The 26,037-nt window shown below is 35.6% G+C and overlaps 1 protein-coding gene and 1 long non-coding RNA gene across 3 annotated transcripts in view; one reads left to right on the top strand and one right to left on the bottom strand.

Moving 5' to 3' along the window:
• Positions 1-80: 80 nt before the first annotated feature.
• LOC117330805 (glucose-6-phosphate 1-dehydrogenase-like) overlaps positions 81-26,037 on the bottom strand; it is a 44,597-nt gene continuing 18,640 nt past the window's right edge. The window contains exons 8-12 of one of the 2 annotated variants that reach the window (XM_033889301.1): positions 25,477-25,603; positions 24,956-25,045; positions 24,390-24,598; positions 20,389-20,558; positions 81-4,201 (exon numbers count right to left, since the gene is read on the bottom strand). In XM_033889301.1, the coding sequence (XP_033745192.1) occupies positions 4,105-4,201; positions 20,389-20,558; positions 24,390-24,598; positions 24,956-25,045; positions 25,477-25,603 (693 nt within the window). In that variant the 3' untranslated portion in view covers positions 81-4,104. Of the gene's footprint in view, positions 4,202-7,562; positions 10,758-20,388; positions 20,559-24,389; positions 24,599-24,955; positions 25,046-25,476; positions 25,604-26,037 lie in introns of those variants that run through there. The other variant, XM_033889302.1, reaches the window with a different exon arrangement.
• LOC117330806 lies at positions 6,296-8,572 on the top strand. Its single transcript, XR_004533408.1, has 2 exons — positions 6,296-6,396; positions 6,445-8,572. It is a non-coding gene; the product is annotated as an uncharacterized LOC117330806 (long non-coding RNA).

Raw genomic sequence — 26,037 nt, 5'->3', positions numbered from 1 at the left:
GCCCCCTTTTATTACGAAGACAAATTTGAATTTTTTTTGGTGACTTGATGGTGAGAATGAAATAAAAAGGAACAACAAAGTAAAATTTTATATAAATTTATTATCGGACAACAGTCTGTCGTCTACATCGTTAAAAATAGCACTAATATAATAACATTATCAATTCATTTGTAGACCATGTCTAATGAAAACTGCTGATTTATTTTGATGCAAGATATTTCGATAAAACACAGGGATTGAAAAATATATGATGCATACATTACTCAGGCAATTAAGTGTTTAAGTCAATTTCTGTTACCAATGTAAAATTTTTATAGAGTATGATATGAAATATCATAGTGTATAAATAGTCATGGTTGTCATGGTTACCATGCAACCACAAAAATAAACAACTTAGTACATCTATGTATGTTAATCTGTTTATATAGGATAGCCAAAAATGTGACACGAAACGACGTAAATAATCGTAAAACCATGAAAGAAAGACTCGTAGACATTTCTTACCAAAGGCATTTTATGTAACAGTGAGCAATTGTATGATTTCTAGTCTTGATATTAGGAGAGAAATACATTAAGTGTAGAGTAATTGTTTAGAGTAACCAATGATTCTTTTTTTTTTTTTTTTAATCTGAGTTTAGATATGGAATAAATTGCCAAATATATGATGATATAGAAATGACAGAGGGCTAAAACAAGAATATCTCACACATAAGTATCACAATTATATTATATCATATTCTAGCAAATTGTTTGGTTATAATAGCACTTTTATAGAAAAACCCCAAGAATTGAAATATCAATTATAATAGCACTTTTAGTCATAATCCAAAGTATAACCTTTTGGATACAAATAGCACTTAAAAAAAAAAAACGCTAGTCAATACATTGCATATCAATTAAAATAGCACTTTTACAAGATATGATACATTGTAGTAAAATAGCACTTTTCTGATAAATAATCAATATTATACATGTAGTTAGGAAAAAGTCCATAGGGCCTGTATAACTAATAAATTAAAGTATTTGAGAAATTGACATATGACATTATGGTGGCGATTTAAAATATGTTTTGGTACTAAACATATGTGTGAATTGGTGTCCCCGGAAACAATGTGATGATGTGCGAGTACCCATGTTCAAACCCCTCATGTATATGTTTTAAATAAAAATATCTTTATGTCATGATATAAAATTCCAACCAAATGTAAGGAACTTTTTTTTCAGTTCAAGTTAGGTTGAGTTAGTTAACTCATAAATAGGCCATTTTTTCAAGTTAAGGGCCTGTATTTATGAAATCACACTCATGCTCAAATACAAATTTTGTGCTCAGGCTCCAATCATTTTGGTGACAAATCTGATATCTGATTTATTTTTAAATGCTTTGAAGGAATTTTGGAGAGACCTCAAGTGAGATTTTATTTTTGATGTTTAGATTTTTTTTGGATGTTTATATTTTTCTTTTAAACTGAGTTGGGTTGAGCACAGATTTCGTGTTCAAGCAATAGAATGGTTTCATGAATACATCCCTGATGATCATTTCCCCACCTCTTAAATGGCAATCAGTAGTGGATTTAGAAAATTTGTGTATGAAACATGCAAAACATGTGAAAATGAAGCTATCCTCAACAGAAATCTAGACACCTATCAGATATTTCACTTTCAATTACATCAATATCTCGATAAAGATTGAAGCCCGATTCACCTGTCATATGGAAAAGGGGAGGTAATAGATATTCAAAGTATTACAATTTATTTTCATACCATGTTGATTTAAAAGTGTTTCAAAATCATAAGAACTAGCATCAATCTCAAATACACTGACATTTCAAGGTAAATAAGCGAAAGGTCTCCTGAAATCTCTTGCTGGTTAAGGTAAAAAGGTTGATAATTTAATTCGCTTATAAAGACATTCAAACTTAACATAATGATGGCTTACAAACTAAATATATGAAATGTACCATTTAAAAGTGATGCCAAATAAAAATATCCTGTACGACATCGCTATGATACATCTTTGATCGTATATTGTTTGGTATCTTGTCCAGCAAGAAAGACAACTCTGTGACAGACGGTAGAGTTGATAATTGATTGTTCAAACACAAAAAAAGCATTGATACACATACATGTACATTTAAATAGATGTGTATATCACAAGTTGGAAAACAAAACAGCTTAAATACAAAAATTGTACATCTACTGGGTGATAATACCTCGTCCTATTGACAAACTTGTTTTAATATTTTAACCACTGCAGCAAACAGATATTATTTTTCCTTAGAAAATATAAAATCAGCATAGAAATTGTATTTAATTTCAATGCATATATTTTTGTAATTTTAATCTTTACTCAAAAATATGAAACCCTTTCAAAACAAGAATCTTTAACATATATGATTACTTTTGAAAATTCTGTCAACTTCATTTTTCTTGACTAGCACATAAGCAGTTATTTTTGCAGGTAGTAGATTTTTACCATTTTTGTCGGTGTGCATAAGACCACAAAAATAATCGCAAAGATTTCATAAATTTTTTTTTGCCTGTAAGAAGTTGGCTAGTTTGGTACATGTAACCGGTGTATTTGAATTTCTATTTTTAGTGTATTTCCAGTTATTTTGCACAAACAATGAAGACTAACAGCTGCAGGTTGACCAGGTAACTAATTTGCACTCATACAATTATCATTTATATAGTATTACATAGGATGAAAATGTTTTAAATACATTTATTCATGAATGTTTAGAAACTGAAATTAAAATATATTTCTCTAGATAAACGTGAAGACACCGCTATATATTTTGTACAATATATATTATGGATCATATTTCATATGATATATTTAACGTTTCTCTTTAATCTGATCATGTTTGATGCCATATTAAACGAATACAATTTCAATCGAAAAATCCACCAAATTAATACTACTAGGTCTAGAACCATATTTACTTGTCTGATTGTCTATAGTCGGTCCAATAGATTTTTTCCTCCATCTCTTTCTAACCTTTTTGTGGTGTTAACTTAAATCTTCGACAGACTTGAGGCATGACTAGCTACAAACATATATAAAACAATAACAATATTTAAATACTGTAATATTGACATGCAATGACTTTTGAGTTTTGAGACACTCTATAAATTCTTTTAAGCATTTAAAGTATCAAGACTCGGGGTTCCTGGTACAGAAAATAAGTCTAAATTCTCTCAAGCTGGTTTTCTATTTAAAACTGCTGAAATGATTATTCTGATGCTGCTAACTTTGTGACGTGATCTTCAGCTTCTGAGACAAGTAATGTTTTAACAAAACAACATGAGTATAACACAGATGTAAAATGCATCTTTTACCCTTGTGTAATGAATCATTGCATATTATTTTGCACCCAGCAAACCACGTTCAGTTCGGAAACTCAAATTGATAACTCTCTCTTCTAGACAGAGAAACTATTATTAAACTTCTATGGAATAAATGGTCCATATTTAAAAATATTGAAAAATCTTTAACAGAGAGAACATGTTTAACTGATTTTAAACAGTAAAATGAAAAATGTGGAAGAAAATCTAAGGTATCCAATAAAACAAAGAAATAATCCCACTAAAAATCCCACACTTAACAACAAGAATTAGAAAAAGATGTCAGTCAACAAAGGAAGTTATCACACAATCAAGAAGTACTGGACCTTGGACTTTTAAACAAAGAGTTATTTCCCTTTGACTATAACGGTCACCATTGTAAAACCTTAAAAAACATAATTTGGACAGTCATTGAAATAATTTAATATATCTCACATTAATATATCAACATTTAAACAGAAAATCAGATCTACAATAATATTTCGTTCTTTTTGTCACACCATACATCTCAACACTGCCATTTTGTTAAGAAATAACTTTCTTAGAATGTCATCACTGGTATAAAATTATTAAAATGTAAATTTGTTTCACAAAAATCACAGACAATCTTAAAAGGAGATAAATGTTGATAAAACAACATTAATTTGATCATTTTAAAAGATAAATAACTTTATGGGGATCCTTGTGCCTGGAATCTAAAACATTTCACATCTTTGTCCTTCTGTCTGTTCATCATTCTGTTATTCGTTCAATCTTTGTTCAAATTTTGCTCTGTTCCGGTTTGACCCACTTGTATGTTCCACTGTATACAAAGTTGAATTTGGCACATAAGTCATCACTGGCTTTTGGTCCTCGACTGAAATACAAAATTGTAAGAAACAATTAGCAATTTTCAAATGATAGACATTCCCGAAAAAAAGTAGTGTATGAGTGCATGTATTTTAAAACTTTAAAGTCACATTTGAAAAGCAAGTATCCTAGGTATTGCTAAAGCAACACATAAAAAAGTCCCCTCACTGCCCCATTAGCTATTACACTGTAATGATTTTTGATGAAACTTTGTCTAAAAATAGTAACAATGACCTTGACCTTGACCCAACAACCCTGATATTATTGACCTTTGTAATTGTGTGAAGTATGATCAAAATCCCTCAAGGAATGAAACTACCAGATTGCTGACAAGCTTTGGTGTTATGTACATATTCACTTCTGTGATAATTTTTTTGGGGGGGGTGGTGGGGGTGATAGCTTAGTCGGTTAGAGCTTAGAGCGCTGGCCACGTAATCGCCAATGAAGATCTGAGGTGCGTCATTCAATGCTCCCTACCCGTGTTGGTGTGATTTTCAGAAAACTGAGAAACAGGCCGGTCTGTGCTGTCGAAGTTGTGTCCTTGGGTAAAACACATTAACTTAATATAGTGGATGGCATATCGACAGGCCTCCTGTATATTGGTCAGTGAGGCAGTAATCAACTACTACAAGGAGACCCCACCTTAAAATGACTGTTAATTCACAGGGCGATAAACCCAGCAAACAAACTAAACTAGGTTCAATGCAATGGATTACTTATGTGTCTGATGGATTTACGAGGACTACAATATTGCTAAACAACATCTCCATACTGGAATCTATTGTGTCTTTTGACCATCAAAGTTGTTTTAACAAAAATTTTTTTTTTGGTCTCACACATCAACGAAAGCAGTGCTTGTGGCTATATCTGTATTTGGACAAGAAAGGAAATTGCAGCATAAACATCCTCTGGTATTGCCATGACAACCGTCTCAGATTACCACTTGACTTGTGGCTGGTGAGTGACGACTTGGACCGTCAGAGGATGTGTAGCTGTATTAAATTGTGAATTCGTCCAGAAATAATATCTGGTTGGAGCCAAGAGATAAATTTTGTAAAGACTTTCGTCCAGAAATAATATCTGGTTGGGGCCAAGAGATAAATTTTTTGAAGAAATTGTCAAAACCAATCAGATTAAATCTGAGAAGTGAAATAAAATTCTTAACAAGCCAAAATAATGTTTGTCCCAGATTTCAAATCTGGCTCAATAGCAGCTAGACATCTAGTCGTCACTATCCCATTGATGAAACTGAGCTCCACCACTCTGCTACCAAGGACAGCCAAATCCTTCATTCAATGTTAAATTCAATTCTGGCCTCCAAAATGTATATTAGGTTTCCCTGGCATTGATTTGTAACACATCTGACCCTGTAAAACCTTATAATGAAGCTTAACTTATTAATACAAACAAAATTGCTAGCTCTCACACATCATCCTAACTGTCAAAATATTATTTTTGTCCTGTGTGTTACGGTTTAAGAAAGGTAAGTAGATATTTCATCATATGCTCACCGGCATTTTGTACCAGGTGACATAAAGATAAAGTTACATAATGGATTGGAAACAATGTCCTCTCTGTATCAGACTTTGTCAGTTTCCACACAATGTGGTGCTTTAGCGATGATGCAGCAAGAATGAAGAAATTAGATCGATAAGACAATCAATATTTCATATTAAATGACAACAGAGAGAAAATTGTGCCGAGATTATATTTTATTTGGTAACAGGTGTATAATAGAAAAATATAGATTAGAAAATATTCTTGATTAAATATTTGTATGACAACAATTCAAAATATATTTACAGCTGTTATATTGTAAAATTAGACAGAACTTGAACGCACTAAATTTTTGTAGTATTGGAAAGGTTGAAAGTTATCATCAGCTTCTGTGATATTGGTTGACATTATTTTAAAGAATAAAACAACATTTCTCCAAGTCATAATCAGGTAATATCTGATCAGCTAGCAGGTTTACCAACTCAATCAGGCGTGACATGTCCGACAAGCAGGTTTACCAACTCAATCAGGCGTGACATGTCCGACAAGCTGGCTTACTACTGCCTCAATCAGGCGTGACATGTCCGACAAGCAGGTTAACCAACTCAATCAGGCGTGACATGTCCGACAAGCTGGCTTACTACAGCCTCAATCAGGCGTGACATGTCCGACAAGCAGGTTTACCACCTCAACCAGGCGTGACATGTCCGACAAGCTGGCTTACTATAGCTTCAATCAGGTGCGACATGTCAGACAGGCTGGCTTACTACTGCCTCAATCAGGCGTGACATGTCCGACAAGCTGGCTTACTACTGCCTCAATCAGGCGTGACATGTCCGACAAGCTGGCTTACTACTGCCTCAATCAGGCGTGACATGTCCGACAAGCTGGCTTACTACTGCCTCAATCAGGCGTGACATGTCCGACAAGCTGGCTTACTACAGCCTCAATCAGGCGTGACATGTCCGACAAGCTGGCTTACTGCCTCAATCAGACGTGACATGTCCGACAAGTAGGTTTACCAACTCAATCAGGCGCGACATGTCCGACAGGCTGGCTTACTACTGCCTCAATCAGGCGCGACATGTCCGACAAGCTGGCTTACTACAGCCTCAATCAGGCGTGACATGTCCGACAAGCTGGCTTACTACAGCCTCAATCAGGCGTGACATGTCCGACAAGCTGGCTTACTACAGCCTCAATCAGGCGTGACATGTCCGACAAGCTGGCTTACTACAGCCTCAATCAGGCGTGACATGTCCGACAAGCTGACTTACTGCCTCAATCAGGCGAGACATGCATATGTCTGACAAGCTGGCTTACTGCCTCAATCAGGCATGATATGGCCGTCAAGCAGTTTTACCACCTCAATCAGGCGTGATCTGACCGACAAACTGGCTTACTACTGCCTCAATCAGGTACAAGCTGACTTAATTACCACCTGAATGTAAGGATCAATCCTATCAATAAGCATGTTTTCTCTACAACAAATTTGATTTTCATCTCAAATTAGGTCGGATGTACTACACAATCCAAATTTGGCATAAATGTATCTGTAATATCAAAATATTCATTATCCTTATTCATGTCAAGAGGAGACCACAATGCTATTGGAATACTACAAGCTACACATGTTCAGGTTTGTACAGCACTTGCATTAATAACCATACTGAGTGATTGGTACCATAAGATTAAGATATAATTGTCCTTAAACTATGGAGAATGCTAATACTGGTATACATTCAGTATTGAATAACTCGACTCTTTGTTTTAGTGTTATGACCAAATTGATATCTTATTTGGAAAGCCAGTAAAAAAAAATTCAACAGTTTTTTTATTTTTATTTTAGTGCATAAAAAGCTTAACTTTTATTTCTATTTAACCCATAACTAACATATTAAAAAGCAGATAGCACTTTCAAATCAACACAACATAACAAAAAATTAGGAAAACATTAAACTAACAATTACATAATTAACAACAATTAAGAAGAATCTACTCCTGGACCAGTATCTTCATAACTGCTATATCTGTATCTAAGTTATAAGCTTCCTATAAGCACATCTAAGCGATTGTAGATTGTTCAGTTGTATAGCATTGCACAGTCCATTCATAATGAAGCTCAATTCTATTGACTGTAACAGAAACGCCCTGAAGTTTTATAACGGTAGTTCAAAGATGAGCTAAAAAAGCTTTATTCAACATATCAAGATTTCGGACAAAAATGTTTTGAATTAGAATAAATCATCTCGCTAACATCCTCTTCGCACTGCTTGCTTATTTTAAACTTCCAAATGAAATGAATTGTAAATCGTTATCAAATTACTCATGATCCTGAAGGCCAATTAAAAGTTACTGCATGGTCAGGAGTAAAAATGCAATGCATGTAATCAACGAGGAAAGAACATACATGTATAAGGTCGTTGATCCATCTAGAGGACCAATCAAATCAAATCTCTCCTAAGTCTTTAGGTAATGGGATTAACATATACATTGTACTGATACGAGACATGAATGATAGTTGTATAAATGGCACAGTTTTAGTGGGTAATGATATGTTGGAGGACAAATGGGGAAACCATAAGAAACCTCCGAAACAAAACATAACACAGAGCGGAGCAATCGTATGACAAATGTATCAGTACTAAATGCTGAGAGTGGAGCAATCGTATGAAAAATGTATCCATATTTACAAAGTAAATTATTATCCACTTATAATAATAAATGTATGCTGTATTCATCAACCAGCTAAAATATATATCTTTGCATTAGGAAAGAAGATGGCACAGCATTGAAAAAGTATCAGTTATCAGCATTTATTGTGAATAGAGGAAAAAGCTTTTGTGATGTCACAGGTATGGCAGAATACGTTTTGAATAAAGAGATAGTATGAATCATGACTCAAAAATATCAAAATATTCTAAGGCATTTTCCTGTCACTGCATGCTCACAAATTGTATCAAGTCATATACATGCATGTACACTTTCAATGAGGATTCATGTTTTTCTAAAATTGATAATTGACAATTTATAAATCAACAGACAAACATCAAAGTCATTAACTTTTGGCTAAAGTTGAACATCTACAAGTGTTATATATTCATATGAAGTTTTGTCTTTTATTGAAACATCATATTAATGGATTTGTTTTTGTTATGATATTCAGAATCTGAAATTAGTAAACAGACCAAAATTCAATCTGAGGCTGTAAGTCTGATAATCCGTTTATGAAATTACAATACGACACAAAAATCGTGTATGTATTCATAGATGGAGAAAAAGTTGGTATGTGACACTTTGGGATCCCAAATTTTGGACAATGGTATGGGATATGCTTCTAAAGATACTATAAATCTGTATAAAGTGTGGTTATATTACGAGATATGTTGGAACTTGACTGACGCTCCCCAATACCACGAAGTACTGATCACATACAGACTATCTTTGACTTTGGTGATGTTTCGTATAAAAGAGATATAATCCAATGCACATATAATTTTACACTCAATCCTCGGAGAAGTATTTGATATTTGTTACAGTCATAATGAAGGCTGAATGATAATTCAAATTTTAATGCTATGTTCATTTTGACATTTCTCAAATCACGGGGGACTGAAGCCACTCATACTGGGAAATTTTATATTTGCTTCAGCCACAGTGGATGCTGAACCATACCTCTAATGTTATCACTTTGTACATTTTGACATTTCTCAAATCACAGGGGACTGAAGCCGCTCAAATTGTGAAATTTGATATTTGCTCATATATAAGGCAAGCAGAATAAACAGCAACTTTTCGACAAGAAGTTTAACACTTAAATGTCTTACAAACTATTAACGGATTTGTTAAGAATAAAAAAATAAATTCACATTTAGAACAATATAGAAATAATTTCTACAGTATTGATCATGCCCCTCTCAATAGTTATCGTTATAATTATGCAGTAGAAGTAATGATACCCTGTTATCAAACATAAAAAATAATGATAATAATTATTTCGTCAAACAATCAAATTTTATGATTCTAAAACTTGAATATAAAACATTAACTTATAACGGATTTCATGTGGGAGAACTATGCCATGTTCACCCGCATATGATGTCACACTCAATTCTCTGATATTGACATGTGTACGGCATATTTAAGAACTTGCAAGGCGCATACAACAAATGCGTACAGCACACACTGAGAAAATCATGCATCATGCATTTTTACAACTTCTTAAATATATTTTAACTTTTAAAACTTAATTATATTTTTTTTTTTTTTTTGCATTTTCTCACCTACGAAAAGATGTTAGTATCACAATAGCTACAATGTTAGTACAAAGAATATTATGTAAGTGGAAAAACTGCTACTCTCACACAAGATTTCTATTTTCCGAGGAAATAGAGATTCTGTATTCTACACAATGGGTCAATTCCATTGGCAGACAATTCAAGAGATGAAATGACATTTCTTATCAACAGATGAGTCGAACAATGGCATTTACTTGTTGACATGAACCATGCAGTGGAAAAAGTCTGAATGAATAATATATTCCCTTACTACATCAACAGTTGATAATAAAATAGTGGTATTTCTGTAAAAAGATTGATTTTATCAATATTACAATTTTCCATGAAGAACACATTTGTAATCTACAACTTGGTAAACCACTATACTGATTAATTTTGTTCTCAAACTAATTTCATGACAAAAATTTGCATCAGGATCTAAATTTTAATCCAAATTTTTATGAGTTTACAGACTGAGAAATAATTCATTAATTAAACAATTCTGCCACCGTCCAGACTATCTTCTTGCATAGATTTATGTTGATTTAACATCAGTGAAAGATGAGAGTTTTTCGATAAATAATTATTTTCTAGCACTACATCCTAGAGTCATTGTGTTAGTAATGCCCAATAGCAGCAGACGACACAGGTCTCGACAGGACACAATAACGCCACATTCAAACAGGCTCCGTTATTCAAAGTGCAGCTTTATCTTTTTTCCACTGGTAGGTTCCTGTGTACTTGAAGTTGAATTTCTTCAGGAAGTCATCAGTCTCGCTTGGACCTCGACTGAAAACACATGGAAAATCACACATCACACCAAAAGGTTATGTTATACTTAAGGTCGGAAGGTCAAGGTCATTGGTAAAACTGTTAGTAAGAAGGATGGTGAGAAGAAGGAATGAAGAAGAATATGTGAACAAAGAAATGAAGCAAAAACATGCATAATATATCTACCATATACAGCATTATTGGACCCCCCCCCCCCCTCCCCACTCAACCCCTCAAGATATGCCTTTCCTATGATTTCCAATGAACTTTTCATCATTTTTATAGAAACAGATATTTTCAGCTTTCAGCTGAATATGAAAGCATTCCGAGTTTGACTGATGAATAAGTCATAATTCTAGTCTAAACAATTATCAGAAATCTATTTTCATTATCAGCAGTCGAAGAAGCAGTCAATTGGGGATTTTAATGGTTTGCGTTGGGTGTCCAATCGGGTATGCAATCATTCCTATTTCAATCGGGTATGCAATCATTCCTATTTCAGAATTTTGTAACAGAATTTTGCATGGTGTATTAATTATTCTTCTATTCATCAAGAACAAGAATCCTATGGGCCTTAGCGGTCTTAGAGCTCCGATACGTATACTGATAGGTGAATTGTTCTACTTTTAAAGTAACATTTGACCCATCTCACCCCTGTGACTTGAAAGTAGATAAAAGTTTATTCACTTAACTAGAACACAGTACAGGCTAGAAGAACCCTGTCGTGTCGCTATGTATCCCCATTATCATATTGCATGTTTCATTCCACCTCCAATTTTGCTGGGCTAACAGAAATGTTAATACCAGTAGAATACTCATTTGTTAGCTTCAATTTGTTTTATATGAACCTTTAAAACCTCACACCAATAAAAGCCAGTATTTTCAGAAATCCAATTTGTCCTTGAAGTTTAATCCTTTGACCTTAACCTTTGGTCAGCTGACTGAAATCCGGCCAACTTTGCTTCATAATGTTTAACAGTAAAAAGAAGGAAAATTTGACCATTACTCTTGACCTGTTCTTGACCTCTTTGACCCAGTGGCCTTAATAAGTTAAAACATACAAAAAAAATACCTTAACCTTTGGACCGAATAATAAGGACCTTTGACTTATTGACCTCAGGATACAATTCTGCACTAAGCAAATACCATGACTCTGGGCCTCTTCTTAAATAATATGAAATTGTTTTAAGATTTTAACTCATTTGACCCCTGTGAACTTGAAAGTAGATCAAGCTAAGTCATTCATTTGAACAAACTTGGTAGCCCTTCATCCCAGCATGCTACTGGCTTAATATCAACTTTCTGGGTCTCTTGGTTTTTGAGAAGAATTAAACAAAACAAAAAACAAAATTGTTGGTGGGTGACACATGATGACAGACAAAAGGCAATTGTTAGGATAAAAAGAAATCACAAATAAGTAAATGGAGCGTTACAAAAGTCATTGACGAATGTTAATGTATTTTTTAACTGATTAAGAATTATGCACTTTTCTAATTTAGTACTGATTGGAGCTACAGTCCTCCAGTTTCAGGAACTCTGATCAGTTTATACAAAAACATTTTCCCTAATTGCTGTAATATTTCCTATGACAAGTTTTAAGTTAAAGAGTCTTGGTGGAATGGGATGATTTTAATAGAGATTTGGTGTAAAAGGTTTGTAGAAGGAATTTTGGGCTGGAAAATTAGAGATGACTTTGAGATTACAATCTGGTGATAGCCTAGCTGTAAAACTTCCTCAATTGGTGACAGATTTTATACTGTTCATTCTTACGAACAGATCTGAATATGACAGTAAGTCAATCAGGAATAGCAGTTCAGTGTTAAGTATATCAACGCCATTTTCAATATGATCATGACATTTATCAAGCATACCGATATATTGACCAACTTATGCAGCATGCGAGCTGTACTGTATTATGGTGAAGGTTTTTAAGAAGGATCACAAGAGATCAACTATTAAAGTTAGTAAAAACATGCAAATCACGAACTACACATGCAGGTTAGTGTTTTTCCATACAAGCAAGCATATGTTACATGTAGGTGCGTGTATGGCACACATAGATGATTATACGCATAATGACACAACTGATGAAGGACAAAAAAATCACACTGTTGTAAACAATGAGTGGATACAAAGATGCTGAAAATGATATGATGTGAATACCTGAAATAAATATACATAGTTGTACTAGCTGAGTCGGACCAGTAACATATTGTAATTTTTGACAAAAGAGAAGTAATAATGCATTGTTCAACCGCTGTATTACTTGAGAACAGAATTTACTCAAGTTCCAAAGTCGGAAACAAATGTGTCCACAATTTCGGGCCACAAATCCAGTTGTCGAAACAATCTGCATTCTCAAGACATTTACAAAAATAGGAAGAAAAGAGAATATATAAGACAATCAAATATAACAAGGCAGTTATACTTTGGGTGTAAACAAAAACAAGAAAAAGAGGAATACCAGCTGGTCAAGATTTTCTTAGGAAATCTGCCATTACAAGTTAAGTACGACTAGTTATGTGAAATGCGAAGTGAGCGTTGGTGCCCAGAAAATGTTATACAATGTGTCACTCAATCATATAGAACAAAGAGCACAACATTATGTTACTGTCATACATTACAACCTCGTTGTACTCATGAATGCCAAAGATCATGTAAGATGCACAATTTCTTTCAAGCTGAAGACCTAAAGCTGTTGGTACATGTATTATTAGGAATGGATTTTGAATGATAAATAACATATCACTACGGATTTTTAATGATAAATAATATATCACTGTAGGATTTTGTTTGATTTCAATGTACTGTTATTTCCTGTGTATACTAAGTGGGATATAAAGTTCTTACCTCCGAAGATGCCTTTCGCGAGCTATCAGTAAAGCGGGCTATCAGGTATCTAGATTTACATGTATACACACATGGACTGTGTGTTGGTTTTATATATTTTACTTATTATATCCATATGCCTTATCAACACTAGTACCCATGTTGTAGATGCAATGATGTAAATTGATGGATATACGTATTGAAATAATTCTTTTAAAGCAGATTAATCATTAGGATAATCTTACAGGTTTATTAACTATCAACATTTGAAGCCTACCTGTAACAATTTCCTCAAATATTTGTTTGATCTAACCGATAAAAAGTCACCATTATTTGGTACAAAATATGCACCGAAGAACCCGCCCAACAAGTGTGAAAATTGAACCGATAAACCACACTATTTCATCCCTGTGTTAACAGATAGATACTCGGTTGATGCCTGGGTCGGGAAAGTATTGATAATGCTTGGGAAGCACATGGTGTATCAGATAACTGGATTATCCGTGTTTGCCCGCGGCCTGAAGCATGAGTGACGACAGGAATTGATTGGGTTCATCAGTGTCAGTGGCGAGCTTAAGCTAAAGAGTTCAGTTATTATCGCCCACTGCTCATCACCACAGACAATTAACTAATCACCGAAGACATGTCTTCCGACATGTCAATTAGTCCATCAACATCGGGCTACACCACTCTATAGAATACAAACAACTCTATAGAATACAAACACACAGAGGCCTTGGTTTACAACATGTCTTCCCTTAAGGTCCTGTATCTTATGTTTCATTTTCCACTTGGTCAGAAGGTACAGAAACCTCTGGAGAATTGATAGGCGTCTTAACTTGGTCAAGGGGATCGAATGTTCTGATAAACCTTAATGTGGACAGTCTCATTTAAACTTCCTTGAAGGGTCATCCATCCTGAAAATTCTGGATGAGTGGAAAGATGCAGAACAATATCAATTTGGTATCAGTCATTCCATTTCAACACAACTGTGAGAAGACTGTGGTTACGTGTGCTACCTTGAACAACTGGGAGCTTACCAATTCCGCTATATTATTTTCAACCTATTATGCCTGGTTATTTTCAACCTATCTCACAATTTCATAAACCTTTGTATTTTACTTTGCGAGAAATCCAACAGTCTAACATATCTTTGACATTTATGTTAAACATTTGTCAAAGCATTTATGAGTTCTGTACCCTGGCCAGATATATATTAAACTTGCTTTTTTTCTTTAGATTAAGATAGTGTTAACGTTCCCTCCCTCTTTTTCAGCTAACATTTGGGATTAGTGCCCCTCCAGCATCATACTTTGGAGGGGTAGTGCTACAAGTATGAGTTTCAAGCAATTATGACCCTCCGGCATGATATTTCAGTGGGGTAGCACTACAAATGTGAGATTCAAGCTACCTCAAGGAAGCACATACACAAATATTATGGCTATAACTGTATTATTTTAGATAACCATATTTACTATATAAACAGTGTAACTGATCTTTCTGTCAATCAGTCATTTAAAAAACTTTAACTCAAAAAGAAGCATTTATGTCACATTGACTTTCAAAAGACCTAATTATCATATAATGCAAATCTGATGAAGAGGCAAAAAAGCCAGATCATGCATGTCATATTTTCCCTACTCACACTCATTTGTAAACGAAAAGATATCTGATAATTTTCATCAAGTGCTTGTAGGTCACATTTAAATAACTATCGGACACAAAAGCCCATCAACGGAAGGTGCTCATTCAATTTAGGAGTACAATACAAGGCCATGGATTACATTATGTACTAGATGGTGTATACATCAAGTGCCTGGACTACAGCCAACATGGAGAGTAAATCTTAAGTGGATGATAGAGACACAGTTTACTTTATCACATTTGTTAACAGAGAGTCCAGTCCACTTGACCTACACAACTGGACCTTCAATGATAGACCAGTCCATCAGGCCTACACTGGACCTTCAATGATAGACTAGTCCATCAAACGTACACTGGACCTTCAATGATAGACCAGTCCATCAGGCCTACACTGGACCTTCAACACGAGACTAGTCCATTAGACTTATATCACTGGACCTTCAACATTAGACTAGTCCATTAGGCCTACATCACTGGACCTTCAACAATAGACTAGACATCACTGGACCTTCAACAATAGACCAGTCCATTAGACCTACATCACTGGACCTTCAACAATAGACCAGTCCATTAGACCTACATCACTGGACCTTCAACAATAGACCAGTCCATTAGACCTACATCACTGGACCTTCAACAATAGACTAGTCCATTAGACCTACACTGGACCTTCAACGATAGACCAGTCTATTAGACCTACACTGGACCTTCAATGATAGACTAGTCCATTAGACCTACACTGGACCTTCAATGATAGACTAGTCCATTAGACCTACATCACTGGACCTTCAACGATTGACCAGTCCATTAGACCTACATCACTGGACCTTCAACGATAGACCAGTCCATCAGACCTACATCACTGGACCTTCAACGATAGACCAGTCCATCAGACCTACACTGGACCTTCAACTAGAGACCAGTCCATCAGACCTACACTGGACCTTCAATGATAGACTAGTCCATTAGACCTACACTGGACCTTCAATGATAGACTAGTCCATTAGACCTACATCACTGGACCTTCAACGATTGACCAGTCCATTAGACCTACATCACTGGACCTTCAACGATAGACCAGTCCATCAGACCTACATCACTGGACCTTCAACGATAGACCAGTCCATCAGACCTACACTGGACCTTCAACTAGAGACCAGTCCATCAGACCTACACTGGACCTTCAATGATAGACTAGTCTATTAGACCTACACTGGACCTTCAATGATAGACTAGTCTATTAGACCTACACTGGACCTTCAATGATAGACCAGTCTATTAGGCCTACATCACTGGACCTTCAACATGAGACTAGTCCATCAGACCTACACTGGACCTTCAACAATAGACTAGTCCATAAGACCTACACTGGACCTTCAATGATAAACTAGTTCATTAGACCTACATCACTGGACCTTCAACGATAGACCAGTCCATCAGACCTACATTTCACTGGACCTTCAACATGAGACTAGTCCATTAAACCTACACTGGACCTTCAATGATAGACCAGTCCATCAAACCTACACTGGACCTTCAACGATAGACAACCCATTAGATCTACACTGGACCTTCAATGATAGACTAGTCCATTAGACCTACATCACTGGACCTTCAACGATAGACCAGTCCATCAAACCTACACTTGACCTTCAATAATAGACCAGTCCATCTGACCTACATCACAGGACCTTTAATGAGAGACCAGTCCACCAGACCTACATCACAGGACCTTCATTAAGACACTAGTTGATGATGATATCCTATGATACTATGATTCCATTCATAAGGTCTGAGATAGGGTCCAGACCACTTTATCTTCAATATCTGTGAGAACCCCTTTGATAGACTTGTGAATGTTAGACCACTTTATCTTCAGTATCTGTGAGAACTCCTTTGATAGACTATGTGAATGTTATCTCAATCCATTCAAATCACCAAAATCCATGAAAGCAAACTCTTCTTAGTCCAAATGATATGGTATTATTCCACCTCAACTGTACATACGATTATCAGAAATGGTTACATAATTATCAAAGTATAGTGGTTTGTACTGTGGTATATATACACTCCTAACAATGTGTTATGTACCAGCTCAAAACATTCAGTGTGGAGAACTTTATAATACCTTAATACATTTCAATTCAAGGAATAATTCATTGTTCTATAAGAATCACAATATGTCTATCTACAAATAGATATGTATATCTTAGGCAAACAGGATAAGCATTGTATTGGAAGATCATTATATTCATCACCAAACACAGGTTATTAGTTTGTGACATCTATCTGAGAATAGATATATACAATGTAAGGCTGTCATGATAAGTATTATATAGGCAGGCTGCTGCACCAAACGCAGGTGAGAAAAGATGTATCAACTTATCCTATGTAACCGTCCAAAGGAGGCAATTAAAAATCGTCACATACGACAGGTGGTCTCTTAACCCAGGTTCGAGTAACTATTACAGTAAATGACATTGAGAGGGGGAAACACTGTCACATATGAGAGGGAGTCGTTTAAAGCAGGTGGTCTCTAAGGCAGGTTTCAATGTTATGATATCAGGATAAGTTTCATATAGGTGGAGTGTATTTATCACCAAACATATAGGTGGCCTGTTTGGATACCACACAGTTAATTATCAGTGGGTGATGATGTTCTGCTGTGTAATTATGTACACGTCAGTCAATACATATGTAGTCACACGTAACCATTTCTTACAGCTTAACTGACTTCATCAGTTGCTTCTTATGCAATAGAAGATTTCAGCTCTTTCATCTACATTCAACATTTGTTTGTTTGGAAAACTTTTTCATATCAATATATCAAATTCTGTAAACGAAATTATCAAAATTTGCACAAATGTACTGTTTTCATTTCTCCTGCGCCATGATATCCGGCACATATGATTTACTTAGCCAGCCGTGTCTGAAAGCCTGCAATATTCATGTCTGAATTAGGTGCAGTTAGTAATTGCTAATTGCTAACAAACATAAATAATGAGGCAATCATCAGACATCTTCATTTCTGTGCTTTTGGTGTCTTAAAGTATCACATATACATATATATATATAAATATTATATCAATTAGTCTTTGTGATACACTTTATGTTATAATATGAGTTTTCCAATTAATCATGACGCTTATTTGTGAAAACTAAAAAATGCACTGAAATTTGCATCTGCAAATATACATGTATTTATGGCAGTTGTATTTTATTCAAACAATTCACAAATTTATTAGGGAAAAAAAAGCCAACTCAAGTGTAGGTAAATTAGTGTTATTGCAAAAACAGCAACATTTTGTAATTTAAATATTAATGCTAATTAAATTTGCAGTGAATTAACTTGTTACCTGCCAGGTGCATGATATATAAATAGAACAGAATTGGGTCGTGTTAGGTTTGGTGCAACATTGTGTTGAATTAATTTAAAGTCAAAAGCTGCATCCGTAATGAGATAAAACAGTCAGGTTATTATCAGTCAAACCACAAAATATTTGTTTATTGCAATACGTAATATATTAGCAAAGATCAATCTTGTAAAAAAAATAATGCAAATTCAGACTAACTTTAAGCAAATTGAAAAATGTGTTACACTTCCATAATCTATAAGTCATCTAGAAAAGAAAATTTTGATAGACAAACTGTCATCTACAAACCACCTCTGCCTTGATGATTCAACCTCAAGTTCTGATTGGTGAATAAGTATGTAAATCCAGTCATCACCCCTCACAGACAAGCAGATATTATCAGAGAAATGAATTCGTGCACCAACATTGTTCATGAGCCATCAAATTTACTGTCAAAATACAATAAATACAAAGAGAATTTCTTAACTCCCTAACCTACCGCAGCTGGAAATATCTTAACTTCAAACCAAATTGGAATTTACAGCTGAATTATTCAAAACAGAAATTTACTTTGTAAGTCTATCTCACAACACCAAAAGGCAAATGTAACCTCGTAACAAACAACATTGAAAATAGTCTTCCTCTTTCTTCCCATTGTTATCAGGAAAAAGAAATTGATAGCATTTTTGAAATTCCAAAATCAGTTATCAAAGAGCTACCTTTACAATCAACGAGAGACTATAGTCCATAAGACCTACATCTCTTCACCTTCAACATCAACAAGAGACCAGTCCATCGGACCTACATCACTTCACCTTCAACATCAACAAGAGACCAGTCCATCGGACCTACATCACTGAACCCAGTGCCTATTATACGGTGGTCTTGTAAAATTTACCAGGCATTCGTTTATCAATATTCCTTTAACTTTGAAATTCTGTAGGAAAGCATTACAGAATTTAACCAAAGTCCCTTTACCAAGTTTTTTTTCTCACTTAAATGCAATAATGCTTTCCAGTGGAAAATTTAAAGCTAAGGAATTTCTCAAGTTAAGGAAACGTTGATGAAACCGTGACCAGATGAATCAAATCAGATTGTAGATAAATCCAGGTGAAGTATACTCAAACAATTAATTTTTCCGAGGCTTATATTCCACTAGTCAATTCTCACATGTATGTCAATACTAGCGAAGTATTGTTATGCTAAAATTGCTAGAAAACTGATAAAGACTCTAGAGGCAAAAACAGACTAACAGTAAAAAAGACAGACATTTGAATTTCTGAGCTCTAAAGGATAATACTTCATGTACATCATGCTTAAATTTTTAAAAAGCCGAAATCAACTAAAGCTGAAAACTTTCATCTCAGAAAATTTCACTATCCGGGTATCACAATACTGAAACCCACCAATGTGTTACAATTATAAAAGTGAAAGAAAACTAATAAAAAACAGAATTATAGTTTTAAAACCATCAAGAATCAAATCATTAGCAAGATTATTCATCAGAAATAAATCAAGCCAAAATTCACAGGCCAAGGCCTAAACGAAAAAGAAAGTTTAAGATGTTTGACAGAAATAAAACTAGTAACACTTCGTAAAATCCGGCCACAGTCTCGTCAACATTCCATAAATTCCTTAACTTAAAATTTCCCATAGGAAGCATTACAGAATTTAAGGATAGTTTCTTAACTAAGGTTTTTTCCTTGAATCCAACAATGCTTTCTTATGGAAAATTTTAGGTTAATGAGTTTCCTTAAGTTAAAGAAAGTTGATGAAACTGGGGCCCTGTAGTATTTAGTAGCGCTACACACACAGACACTCACCTGCCATAAACATATTCTATAGGCTTCGGTTTCTCCTTCTCTATCTTGTGAAGCAGTGGTGTAAATATCCTCCATGCTTCGTAAAGTTCATCGGACCTGACAAAGTGGATCTGAGAGCCGCAGAACACATCCAGTATAAGGCGTTCATAAGCGTCGGGTAACTTCAAATTCTGGAAAAATAAAGTCAGTGAAATATATATACAATTGTATATGGAGATTTAATATTTCAAGTTTTAACAGTTAACGGAAATAAAAGCTTCACAAACATGCAAACTACAGCCAGGAAGAACAACTTTTACCCTGAATTTGTAAAAAAATCATTGTTTGTCATCATTGATTCCAGAGTATCTAAGCGGCAGGATTCTTAGGTAAGCAAACCTCTGGGTACTGCCAATTCCTTCCACTTTAAAACCTCTTCTTTGTCCAACAAGAAAGATTTATATAAGTTTTGAAACATTGTTTAATTTTTTTTATGAAACTTGGGAGACATGCATACAAGTGTTATCAGTAGGGGACTAATAATATTCTTTATTATAATCAAAATGCCTCTCTGTCAGAATGCATTTCATATGACAAGTAAAATGCAAATTACAGTGGAACTTCGTTAACTCGAACTCGGATAACTCGAGTACCCCGCTTAACTCGAAGTACCTCGTCGGTCCCGGCCGAATTCTCTCTTTATCTTAGTAAAGAAAACTCGGAAAACTCGAACTTGGAAAACTCGAAGAACTCGGATAATGCGAAGTGAAAATTTGGTCCCAACAATAACAAGAGATCTCAGAGGGATCTTGGCGCCCACCACTGAATGATCTTCATAGGTTCCATGTCAGATTGATCTTTTCTCTACTTTTCCCTTCATTTTACTAATCTGTGCAAATTGAGACATCCATCCAGTACTTTTCAAACAAGGGAATCCTAGCTATATAAGAAATCTGAGATTGAACGATAATGGCTGTTTGTTTGCCAGGTTGTTTTCAGGACAGACTGGTCCAAAAATGCAATACAAGGGACCAAGGTGAACCTACTTATGAAATTTGAGAAAGATCCATTCAGTACTTTGAGAAATAGAGATAACAAACTTCAATTGTCAAAATTCAAGATGGCGGTCAGTCGGCCATATTGTTTTCCAATTGATCTCAAAATACAATAAGCATAATGAGGCACCAAGGGGAACCTCAAAATGAAATTTGAGAAAGATCCCTTCAGTATTTTCTCAGAAATAGCGATAACAAACTTCAATTGTCAAAATCCAAGATGGCTGCCTGTCGGTCATGTTATTTTCAGATTGGTCTCAAAATACAATATGCATAACTAGGCACCAAGGGAAACTTACATATGAAGTTTCAGAAAGATCCATTAAGTACTTTCTCAGAAATAGTGATAACAAACTTCAATTGTCAAAATCCAAGATGGCTGCCTGTCGGCCATGTTGTTTTCAGATTGGTCTCAAAACGCAATATGCATAACAAGGCACCAAGGGAAACCTACATATGAAATTTGAGAAAGATCCATTCAGTACTTTCTCAGAAATAGTGATAACAAACTTCAATTGTCAAAATCCAAGATGGCTGCCTGTCGGCCATGTTATTTTCAGATTGGTCTCAAAATGCAATATGCATAACTAGGCACCAAGGGGAACCTTCATATGAAATTTGAGAAAGATCCCTTCAGTACTTTCTCAGAAATAGTGATAACAAACTTCAATTGTCAAAATCCAAGATCGCTGCCTGTCAGCCATGTTGTTTTCAGATTGGTCTCAAAACGCAATATGCATAACTAGGCACCAAGGGAAACCTACAAATGAAATTTCAGAAAGATCCATTCAGTACTTTCTCAGAAATAGCGATAACAAACTTCAATTGTCAAAATCCAAGATGGCTGCCTGTCGGCCATGTTGTTTTCAGATTGGTCTCAAAACGCAATATGCATAACTAGGCACCAAGGGGAACCTGAATATGAAATTTGAGAAAGATCCCTTCAGTACTTTCTCAGAAATAGCGATAACAAACTTCAATTGTCAAAATCCAAGATGGCTGCCTGTCGGCCATGTTGTTTTCAGATTGGTCTCAAAACGCAATATGCATAACTAGGCACCAAGGGGAACCTGCATATGAAATTTGAGAAAGATCCCTTCAGTACTTTCTCAGAAATAGCGATAACAAATTTCAATTGTCAAAATCCAAGATGGCTGCCTGTCGGCCATGTTGTTGTCAGATTGGTCTCAAAACGCAATATGCATAACTAGGCACCAAGGGAAACCTACATATGAAATTTCAGAAAGATCCATTCAGTGCTTTCTCAGAAATAGCGATAACAAACTTCAATTGTCAAAATCCAAGATGGCTGCCTGTCAGCCATGTTGTTTTCCAATTGGTCTCAAATCCCAATATGCATAACTAGGCACCAAGGGGAACCTGCATATGAAATTTGAGAAAGATCCCTTCAGTACTTTCTCAGAAATAGCGATAACAAACTTCAATTGTCAAAATCCAAGATGGCTGCCTGTCGGCCATGTTGTTTTCAGATTGGTCTCAAAATGCAATATGCATAACTAGGCACCAAGGGGAACCTACATATGAAATTTGAGAAAGATCCCTTCAGTACTTTCTGAGAAATAGTGGTAACAAGAATTGTTTACGGACGGAGGGACGGACGGACGACGGACGCAGGGCGATTTGAACAGCCCACCATCTGATGATGGTGGGCTAAAAATCCTTTTTGAAATGATCGAATAACTCGAAGTATAATTTTCGTCGATCGGTGGTAAACGTCGACATTTTTTAAAAGCTAAATTCCGTTTGTAATACTGAAAATATCGGCACTAGTAACCTACATGCTATTATAAGTGTTTCATAAATTCATAAAAGAAATTGTCGGTTGAATCTTAAAACAACATGTCTTGGTGATAAAAAGTACTGCTTTACTTACATCAGGTAATTTCCTAAGGTGGTCGCCGATATTAGTACACACGATAGTCAACAACTCATCTACCCGTTCGCTCAAGCGAAACTAATCTCTGACACACCGGTAGATCTACCCGGCTGATGTTTTTACAGGTGTAGAAATGAAACAGTCACTGGCGCCTATTAAATCTTTAAACTGCTGAAACTATAGCGTAATTACTGCCAAGGTGTTCAGAGTACAACTGTAACGGTCAGTGCTGTCTATTAAATCGGATAAAACGCCAGCTCAGTTACAGTAACATTTTATACGCACATGCGCAGCCTAACTTCCGGTGCTAATACACATGGAAATGGCGTGGTTATCAATAAAAAGTAAGTAGGCCGATCAAACAGTATTTTATATGTCCAATAAAAGGTTATGGTTCTGTTACGTTTTGCATGCAATCTGTGTTAAACTCAAACGGTTACCGGGTATTTGATTTGACATGAATAACTTGTTATTTTGTCGAATTCCGTTTTATCGTTTACCTTTTGCAAACATGACTTGGACATCAGATCGTTCTTGAAGTGACTAAGTGAAAGAAACTTTATCGTGACTGTATATCGGCAAAACTACACCAAATTACAAGTAACATAACGAAACATTACATATATATTTACATGTATTGACCAGTCTTCACACTAAACTGATGAGCGACAGAGCGAAGTTATAATGATTATATAATGTTGACAAATATTGACCAAACTTTTCACCAAAAATGATAACTCGCTTAATTCGAACACTCGGATAACTCGAAGTTTTTTCGTGGTCCCGTCGACTTCGAGTTAACGAAGTTCCACTGTATATCTATCTTACAACAACTGCAAAACAAGTTTGATCAACTTATATAAATTGCTGCCGTTGGCCCACATTGAAATGCGGGAGGAGTCTAGTGTAGGAGGAAACCGGAGTACCTGGAAAAAGGCCATGTGGTCAGGAAGGTGACACGAACATCTCTCCATGTCTGGTCATGAAATCAAACCCTGGCTGCTTTGGTAAAATGCACCCTTGTGTCATCAGGCCATTCAATGACAAGTAAAGCCAACTTCAACACTTACCTGGTAGCGATGATTGTACGACAGGTCAAGTTCTGTTTCCTCACTCTTAAAGCTCATTCCTGGTGATTTGGTCATCATCTTTAAGTAGACGGCCTCGTTTGGCTGTACCCGAATCACAAGTTCATTGCGCTTCACATCCCCAGGTTGAAAGATGTCACCAGGAATGTCACGGAACTGAATCCTAACTTCAGCTTTCCTCTCATTCAAAGCTGCAACAGATACATTGAACTCCAGCATCAAAAGAATTCATGCATGAAAACAAGCATGCTCGGTATTGCTACAGCAAAACATGTCCCTTACCAGCCCCCGCTAAAAATAGTAAATGTGACCTTGACCCCTAAGACCTGAAACTCTTAAGATATTACGGTACTTTATCATTGTGTGAAGTGTGATCAAAATCCCTGAACAAATGAAGCTGCTAGAGTGCTGACAAACTTTGGTAATACGCACATCCAATATGGATGGAGAGGAAACATATATAGGCCCTCCTACCCTACCTCAAACATTAAGAACAATTGTGATTTTTTTTCTACACAGGTTAAGAAGAAACTTTGATAAACACTTACCTTTTCCACATCTTAAGAAGAATGGTACTCCCTCCCATCGTTCATTCTTCACGAACAGGGCAGCTGTCGCAAATGTTGGGGTGGTGGAACCTTGAATGATAAAGATATTAGTGAAGAACATGTTGGAAATGTTCACAATCTTCATTGTATATTGGATATAGAGATTTATTAAATATCTGGCCCGCTCTACCATGACATACGGCTACGGCATACATATTGTAAGATGTGTAATAACACTATTGTGATGTCATAAATGACATCATGATGACATCTAATGGAAATTTTTGTGATAGAAAACTTACCATTCAAGTCAAAATTAGTGAAGTCATACAAAGAAAATTTGTAATAAACTGGAAAGTTTTTGCTTATTTTGTCTTAGATATAAGTTATGTGACAATTCTCACTTGTGTCAACGTGATACAGACTTTAATTCAATATGTCACTTGCCAGAGGCTCATAACAGATCAATATATTTTACTAATTCAATAAATTCCGTAATACACGGACACAAGTATACATACCTTTTGGGACAGTTGGATCTTCTAAGTAGCCGATTTTCTCATCACCAGTACCCTGTGGATTACCGACATACTGGCCCAACACGATGTGTTCCAACTCCACTGGTAATATACTCTTAAGCACCTTCACCTAAAACAAAAGAAAAATATCTGCCTTGTCAAACTTCACAGAACACAAACACCTATCCATCTTTAACCCGGATAACTAACTTAATGTAGATTTGACCTAGATTTGTATTGCAGGTGTCGTCGTGACCTAGATTAGTATGGCAGGTGTCGTCGTGACCTAGATTTGTATTGCGGATGTCGTCGTGACCTAGATTAGTATGGCAGGTGTCGTCGTGACCTAGATTATGTCGTCGTGACCTAGATTAGTATGGCAGGTGTCGTTGTGACCTAGATTTCTATTGCGGGTGTCGTCGTGACCTAGATTTCTATTGCGGTTGTGACCTAGATTAGAATGGCAGGTGTCGTAGTGACCTAGATTAGAATAGCAGGTATCATCATGACCTAGATTAGTATAGCAGGTGTCATCGTGACCTAGATTAGTATGGCAGGCGTTGT

This window comes from Pecten maximus, chromosome 7 (assembly GCF_902652985.1).
Source record: "Pecten maximus chromosome 7, xPecMax1.1, whole genome shotgun sequence".
NCBI lineage: Eukaryota > Metazoa > Mollusca > Bivalvia > Pectinida > Pectinidae > Pecten > Pecten maximus.
This window is presented reverse-complemented; position numbering and strand designations above follow the sequence as displayed.